Source organism: Lactuca serriola, chromosome 5 (genome assembly GCF_051521515.1).
Source record: "Lactuca serriola cultivar US96UC23 chromosome 5, Lser_US96UC23_V15, whole genome shotgun sequence".
NCBI classification, from domain to species: Eukaryota; Viridiplantae; Streptophyta; class Magnoliopsida; order Asterales; family Asteraceae; genus Lactuca; species Lactuca serriola.
The window spans coordinates 214,796,720-214,805,277 of NC_136412.1; the positions used below are offsets into that span (position 1 = coordinate 214,796,720).

General features: G+C 34.5%; 2 protein-coding genes across 2 annotated transcripts; one reads left to right on the top strand and one right to left on the bottom strand.

Annotated features, from left to right (window-relative positions):
• Positions 1-1,403: 1,403 nt before the first annotated feature.
• Positions 1,404-2,257, bottom strand: LOC145050153 (uncharacterized). Its single transcript, XM_078998445.1, has 3 exons — positions 1,962-2,257; positions 1,656-1,858; positions 1,404-1,435 (listed from the first exon to the last, which is right to left on the bottom strand). The coding sequence occupies exons 1-3, from the start codon at positions 2,255-2,257 to the stop codon at positions 1,404-1,406; spliced, it is 531 nt and encodes a 176-aa protein (XP_078854571.1).
• Positions 2,258-4,706: 2,449 nt separating this feature from the next.
• Positions 4,707-8,159, top strand: LOC145051432 (uncharacterized). Its single transcript, XM_078999416.1, has 6 exons — positions 4,707-4,912; positions 5,026-5,181; positions 5,760-5,993; positions 6,233-6,406; positions 6,661-6,767; positions 7,279-8,159. The coding sequence occupies exons 2-6, from the start codon at positions 5,029-5,031 to the stop codon at positions 7,958-7,960; spliced, it is 1,350 nt and encodes a 449-aa protein (XP_078855542.1). The 5' UTR covers positions 4,707-4,912; positions 5,026-5,028; the 3' UTR covers positions 7,961-8,159.
• The last annotated feature ends 399 nt before the right edge of the window (positions 8,160-8,558 follow it).

Genomic DNA, 8,558 nt, shown 5'->3' on the forward strand with positions numbered 1-8,558 from the left:
ATTCTTATTCTCTATCCATTCTTTTCAACATGCTCAAAGCTTATGAAAATGATGTTAAGGAAATAAGTGAAGAAAAAGAAAAAAGAGAGAGCTGCTTACGGTGGTCCTATATCTTTGGTGTCGAAAGTAAAAGTTTTTGCAGAATAAGATTCAGATGAAGGTGTTGATGACAAGGATTATTCATAAATATTTCAAAATCAAAAGTTCGTCAGGTTACAACAATGTTTCTCAAAACAAGAATGATGAAAGTGTGAACAAATCTTCTGCTAATAATAAAAAAATATTTTGAGAAGAAATTTCTTGGTGACAATGGTTATGATTGTAACCATTGCTACCACTACCATCACTACTGCGACCACCACCCACTACCTTCTCCCTCACCCACCAACATCGCCACCACCACCACCACTACTACCACCTTGGGTCATCACCACTACCTCCACCACCATCGAAACCTGATACGATTGTGGATGACGATTATCCAACTTCAAGCTCCAATCCAATTACAATATGTTGCAATTGGCCAAAGCGACTGGATGAGAAGGACCGGAAGCTGTTAGAAGCCATTTCTCCAACAGAAGCTTCAATTTGCATAACAATGGGTTGCCACTATTGGCTGGATGTGAATGACTGCGATTGAGTGCGAAAGAACACAAAACGTTGCAATCACTTGTGGCCAGTTGCGGACAAGCGGGAGGCGTCAGAGTCAATGGAGATCGGTGTGATAGTGTGCAAGCATAGGAGTGCGATTTCCATTTCTATGACAGTTCCAATTAGGTGTGACTGGTTCCGAACCCTCGAAACACATTGGAGGAGAATGTTTCTAGTACGACTAAGTGCGAGTCCCTTACGAGTAGTTGCGATTGTGAAAAACTCCGGAGTATGTTCACTTGCGATTCTTGGAACTTGATTGGTGGTGATTGCGAATCTTGTAGTCCAACAGTGATGTATGTATGGAGGGCGAACCGCCAAGTTTGTTTGTTGATGGCTACGACTGGTTGCACATGATCGCAGCCTGACGCATTCGTTTAATGGTCATTACGATGTGGTTCATTGTGATGTTGTTCACATTCGCTTATGGGTCGTTCCGAAGAGGAACTTGGTTGCGATTAGGTTCTCTCGGTTGTGATTATGAATCCGACTTTCACACATTCAACCCCGACACATGCATGGATAGGAGAGGTGCATCTCAGTTTCGATGAACTACTCGATTCTAATAGGATGTTTGGATGCGATGGGTTCAGGCCCAGCCCTGACATTTCGGAGGCCTTGTGCAAAAACTAAAATTAGGCCCCACAAAAATTTCTTGTAAATATTATTAACTACATTTGCTACCACTAATTCAAAACATAAAGTTGCTAAAAAACATCTCATAAATTCACTACCACAAAATAATGTCTTCATCACTCATTAGTAATCAAATAAAACTGTAAAACTGTTATAAACAACTTTAAAAAAAAAAAAAAAAACAATGCATTAGTATTTTCTAAACATTGACCTTCTGGCATTTTTAGAAGAAAATTCATCTATGAGACTTTCATAATCAATATTCTCAAGAAACTTGTTCTCAATCGAAATCAATGCCAAAACGTTTAATCTCTCTTAACACATGGTCGAGCGCAAATAAGATTTTAAAAGCGTTAATTTTGAAAAACTTTTTTCCGCTGATGCAACTGTAATAGGAACAGTCAACAATATTCTATATGCTAGACAAGAAACTGGATAAATGTTCATCATTTTTAGGTAATTTAGTATTCCGTTAGCTGTATTGTGTTCAACCGATAAATGTTTTTGTAACAACTTCAGTTTGTTGAATAAATCATCAGCATTAATGTCTGAGATATGACCATTTTGCAGCCTATTTTCCAGATTTTTGCAACATGACTTTAACTATTGACTTCAACTTTTCTATTGTGAATAAGAAACCAAAAATGTCTTCATATTGTTTGTATCGTTCAAACCTTCGCTCGAATGAACCAATAGCTTGATCAACTATGTACACAAAATATTGAATCCTAAATGACTCTTGAGGTGAAAGTTCATGTACCGGCTCTGATGACCCAATGTCATTCTCATCAAAATGTCTTTTTTTAACAACTTTTCTTTTATTATTTTTCTCAACAAACATCGGATAAATTTCCAAATCAGAAGCTATAGCCCTCACACAATCCAAAGCCTTCCCAAACCCATTCTCTCGATAGTCTTTAAAAAACTCAACAAGTGCTCCCACACTACTCATTGCCTCATCAATACGCATACTCTCAGACTGAAGTTGTTAGCTCAGGTTATTTACTTTAACCAATATATGATACCATATAACCATACCTATTATAAAGTCAAATCTGCCAAGTTCATACTCTGGTAGACAAGTAGCTTCACTTATGATCTTTATGTATGTCTCTTCTTCAACAAGTTTATGCAAAGCTTTTACTATTTCAGGAGCTTGAGTAATTATTGCTTTCACACTTTCAATCCTACTTTCCCACCTTGTAGTTGACAATGATTTTAAAGTGAGACTTTGTTTCGGTAATTCAAATGCATCGGAGGCCAAATGTTAAAACGCATCTAAAATTGGAACCAAAAGTTACCGGACTAATTTTATTTATTGATAAAGCATAAAAATAGATTTTACAAAAATACCAATACTATAACTATAAATTATCCTAAAAAGTGGAGGCCTCCTAAAATCGGAGGCCTGGTGCGACCGCACTGCCGGCACCACCCCAGGGCCGCCACTGGTGATTATCATTATTATACCTGAAAGTGACTATGTGACAAGGAAATAAATAATATAAATCTAAGGAGGCTACATCTTCTTTGTTTAAAAAATTTATGTAGTTATCAACATATTAAGATTCTTGTAATACCAACAGCCAAAAAAAACACAAAGTTACCATGTGAGGTTATGTGTTCGTCGGCCCCAAACTAGAAAAGAGACGGAGGGTTGAGCCCTGTCCAGTGGCTACCAAATCGATGAGGAAGAAGTCAAGAAAGAGTAAAGTTGTCCGCTGACCAATCGAGGGCCAACTATCCTTCTCGACAATCTTCCAGTGGTGCTATTGCCGGAGGACCAAGCAATGTTTGTTTCATACTTGGGCTCACAAAATAATACGAGATTACAAAAGAAGTGAATCTAGGATTAAACCGAGCGATTCTTACTAGTAAACTTAATGATTCACTGCGACATTTGTTTCATACAATAGTTTAGAGTAGGAAAAAAATTGAATGATTGGAACATGAAATTTACTACAAGAAGAAGGGATTAGAGAGAATGTAGTGAAAAAATGGGAAGAACTGACATTGTTGGGAGCATAGTTTACAGTCAAACGTTGTTGGGAGCATAGTTCACAATCTCAAACCTTCAAATAGAAAAACACTAAAATACCCTAAAAAACTTTAACCTTCTAAGGGAAAGCAACAAAGTTGATGGTATTTTCAATAATGCCACCTGAATCCTGAAAGAATAAATGAAAAAAATTGAATGATCTCAACCGTAGATTTAACTAAACAAATGGAAGAGATTTGTCATCATGGTCTTTACCGATTTTTTGGTCCACACCCTCTCTCTCTCTCTCTCACTATATATATATATATATATATATATATATATATATATATATATATATATATATATATAAACATACACACACATAAAGGAAAAATCAGTATATTTTAATTAGTAGCTTGCCAAATTTAAAAAACAATAGTCTGGAGACTACATACATTTAATTCACTTCTTTTGTCAAAGTTTGCAGACGTGGTCTGCAGACGATAGACATTTTACATCTTAAAAAATAAACATCATATAAGCTAGGCATGTGTACGTATATCTTAAAGGGGAAATTGATTGGCTAATCTAGACTTTTTGTAATATATTCGGTACCGGTGAAGTCTATCTTAAAGGCGATGAAGGCAAGCACCAGAGGAGCTCAAGGGGATCAGAGGTGGAAGAGTTGCAGTGGATGAGTTGATTTTAGATGGTGGATGAGGATGGCATCGTCGGGAAGGAGGGCGGTGTGCATCGGTGGGATGGAGGGCGATGCCGACGGGTTGAAGGTATGAACTGTGGTCGATAATTAGGAGAAGAAAAGGAGATGGTTTGTGTGTTTTCGTGGCTGGAGAACTAAAGAGAATGCAAGTGCATGTTTTGTTTTAGGGCAAAATGGATTTTTTTTTCTAGATAAGCTCTAATAATGTCCGAATAAGAGACAAAGTTAAGAGGGTACCAAATGTTCTAAATTTGTTTAATTCAAAGCATGCATTCTAATTGAACCATTAGGAGACTACCAAACAACCACTAAGTTAAATCCAACAAGGTGTGTGGCTACATGGGCGAAAAGAGATGTGTATACATATCGAACCAAATAGCCATCGAGTCCCATGAGGGGACATATTTTGATGTAGGAACATAGGTTGATGTAGGAGTGAGTAGATTTGTGGTTCCAAAAAAAAATCAACAAGGTGTGGGCTTACAGGGGCGAAAAGAGATGTGTATACATATTAGTGACATCGACCGAACTTGTAAACATTTAAATTAAACCACATATATACTATATCAACGGAAAAAAAAAGGAAAAAATAGTTTGACCAAAATTGCTAGTTTCACTATACCAAAGGGACCATTTGAGTCGGTATTATTCACTATATATTTTCTTTACATTAGATATACAATTTGTTAAAAACTCGTATCAAACAATGTTAGTATATCCTGGAATCCAAGAAATACATATTATATTAGCATCTCCTTTACGTCAACAAGGTTTCACAAATTCAAAAGATTCTCCCTATCTGTATCCTATCTGATTTCTCCGAACTATTTGGTTACAACAACACCGCCTCTTGTGCTCCTCGTTTTCGGAGCATTCCTTACACAAAGCTCGGCACACTTGCATGTCTATTCATCGAATTTAGGGTTTGGTTTTATGCTTTGTCATATTTTTTTTTAGGGTTTTTTCATTTCTTCCTGGTTTTCTGCTTTGTCATATTTTTTGAGAACTTTGAAGTTTAATCTTAATCACGGTGCAGCTAATGTGGCCAGAGAAGAAGAGGACTAATGCGTGGCAATGGCGAGAGCAGGAAACCACAGATTTAGCCGGAGAAAAGCGTCCAATGGAGTTGAAAAAGATCGAGGAACCGTTACCTAAACGGATGAAGTCCTCCTCTGACGATACAACAAATGAGGTCTTAGTTTATGTTTCTAGATTCTACAATTTATATCTTCACTGTTTTTTTCTTGTAGATAATAAAATAATATATAGTTATTCATTTGTAAATGCATCGTTGTTTATGTATTTGTAATATAAGAGTTAAAATTTTGAATTAATAGGTCTGAAACACTTTCTTAATCCAGGTACTTATAATAAGTTATAAGTTAATATTTGGAAGTTTTGAATTCCATAACCTAGACTGGAATCGGATTTTATATATGTAACGGATAACAAAACTGATATTGCTTCAATTTGCAATTCTAATATATTGTTTTCTTGAACTATTAATAAATTCATAAAACAAGATTCAACTAAGTTATAAGTTAATATTTCGAAGTTTTGACTGGAATCGGATTCTATATATTTAACTGGTAGTAAAACTGATATTGCTTCAATTTGCAATTCTAGTATATTATTTTCTTAACCCATTAATAAATTCATAAAACAAATTTTTAATTACAGAAATGAGAATACGATGATTCAATTTGATTCTAATTGTGTATCTTGAATGGTTTAAGAACAAATATATACATTCCATCTTTGGATTTGCAGTTGCTTTCTGAGTTCAAACCAATGGGTTTGAAGCTACACAAGAGTCCATCATTTTTGGAGCTAATTGAAAAGGAACTTAACGAAGTTAACAAGAATGATGGTTTTTTGCCCAGTGAAAATCTCCAAGTGGGAAACAAGAAGGATGTTAAGACCAAAGTGGGGACATCAGATTCCATTGATAAATTAAAGGCTTCTAATTTTCCAGCTTTACGTTTAAAAATTGGAAATTGGGAGGTAATGTATTCCAACATTATCTTAGTCTTGCGTATTAAAGTCATGTTTTTGTTCTTTGATCATTCAAAAATACTTGAGAACATGAAAGTGAGACTTTCTTTATTAACTTGTTCTTTTTCTGTTATATATGTACAAGGAAACATAGATAACGTGGTGTTGCATATTAAGTAAAAAAGAAACTTTATTACCTTAGTGTGTAAAACCTTTTCAAATATATTTAAAATTTGTTCATGTTGCAGTATGTGTCACAACATGAAGGTGACTTAGTGGCCAAGTGTTATTTTGCGAAGCATAAGCTTGTATGGGAAGTTCTTGATGGTGGTCTAAAGAATAAAATAGAAATCCAATGGGAAGATATTCTCAGTCTGAAGGCAAACTTTCCAGAGAATGGTCCTGGCACTTTGACTGTTTTGGTATTGACCTCCTTCCATTATTGTTTTTGACAAATTAAATATCGATCCTTCTATCTTTTTTTTCTATTCGTCTTTCTACTAATGTAAAATAAAAATTTGTGAAATCCATTAATTTTGGGAAGATGGTTTGGAACAAAAATGAGGATATTTGATTTCTCATTGTTTTTTTCTTGTTTCTAAAGACACATTAATTATGAGTGAACTATATATTAGGGCTATTTCCCATATATTCACATGGTACTTTTTGTTGTCAGCTTGGTAAGCAGCCGCTTTTCTTCAGAGAGACCAATCCACTGCCTAGAAAACACACCATTTGGCAGGCAACATCTGACTTTACTGGTGGAGAAGCAAGCAGATCTAGGTATTCGACATTATTTGATTATTTTAGCTAAAGTTTTTATTTATTAAAATAAAAAAATGAAAGAATTAAACATCATTAAAACCTAAATAAAATTATAATAAAAGATATATATATATATATATATATATATATATATATATATATATATATATATATATATATTGTTTGATTAGAAAAATATAATTACAAGTTAACAAAAATCATGACATTGAAAAAAAAGAAAAGAAAAGAAAAGGATTGGTACTTGTCATTAGAAGTTATATAAATAAAAATGGTTAGCTTAGAGTTTTCTTTCCTTTCGACATAATGAAATAAACCTCCTTTGGCTAAAGTGAAAATTGACTAAATGGATAAAAAATGGTCTATAATTTAACACAGAAAACAAACTTTTTTTACTTTTCTTTTTCATTATACTCATTCTTACCTTGATTTTATCAAACCGAACACCAACTATTGACTTGATTTTTGATTAATAAGTTACTAAAATATCTCTCTTATTCCATTGTTTCAGCAAGAAACATTATCTACAATGCGCACAAGGTGTTCTGAATAAGCATTATGAAAAGTTGATTCATTGTGATACACGGCTTAATTTTCTTAGCCAACAGTTTGACACAGTTTTGGACAAGCCGTTTCAAGAATCTTTCATCGAGGCTCCAAATATATCACATGACATTGTTTCTAACAGACTAGAAAGTTTTGAAGTACCATCTATGGTAGATATCAATGGCCTCGTTTTGCAACCAACTTCACAATGTCAGCTTCTTGGGGATGCCAACTTTGCCCAGGAAGAAGTATGGAAGAACAACATAAATGGTTGGCAAGATAGAATTTATTATTCTAACCACGAGGGCACGATTTCTTTGTCAACTTCAGAATGTCTTCTTCAGGATGCAAACAATGCAAACACTGCCCAGAAAGATACCATGGAGGATCAAGTAAATGGTTGGCAGAAAGATACGATGGATGATCTTGTATATGGTTGGCAAGATGGAAATAATCATTCTAATCTTGTTTGTAATATACCTTCTAATAATTATTGGATGAAACAAGGATGGGAAGAGGAATTTGGGAATGTTTCTGGATATAAACAAGATTTCGGTATGTCAAGGAAAGGCTCATTTACGGATTTGCTGTTATCGCTTCCCCTGGGGTTTTCATTTGATGTCTTTGATAATGACAAGATCCTGTAACCTTAAGCAATAGCCCCTTGACGTTTTCTTTTTGTAAATATTAGTCATGTTCTTTAGAAGTGGTTGTTGATTTGGTAATGTCCAAATCGTGCAATGTTGATGAAAAATCCTTATTTATTATCCTCGTGGAAGAATAGATGGACGAGCTTTAGATTTCCCTTTTGATGTTAATTTTGTGAATGTAGTTTTAGAATTTCAATGTGTTTGTATTCGTTTCTTAATGAAGGTGAGATATGACTGAGTTATAAGGTTCATACCTAGGTATCAACTTTTTTGCTTGTCAGATATTGTGATATACTTTGTTTATGTTGGTCGTGTGACTGGTGTGATTCATCGGCTTCATGTTATCTAACCTGTGTTTTATTGCTCTTTAGTCACAAATGGATTAAATTTTAATTACTTTTCGAGTCCTTGCTAAGGTTACCAGAACCATAATAATCCGTGGGAGAAGTTGTGTACACCTTCAATGTAAATAAGTATTAAACTATAAATGCAACTTCTTAGAATATAGTTTTTTACCTACGATCAACCATAAAAGTTGTATGTTCTGGTTATCTAGAGAGCGATATCAAGCCACATACCTTACATACCTTTGAGG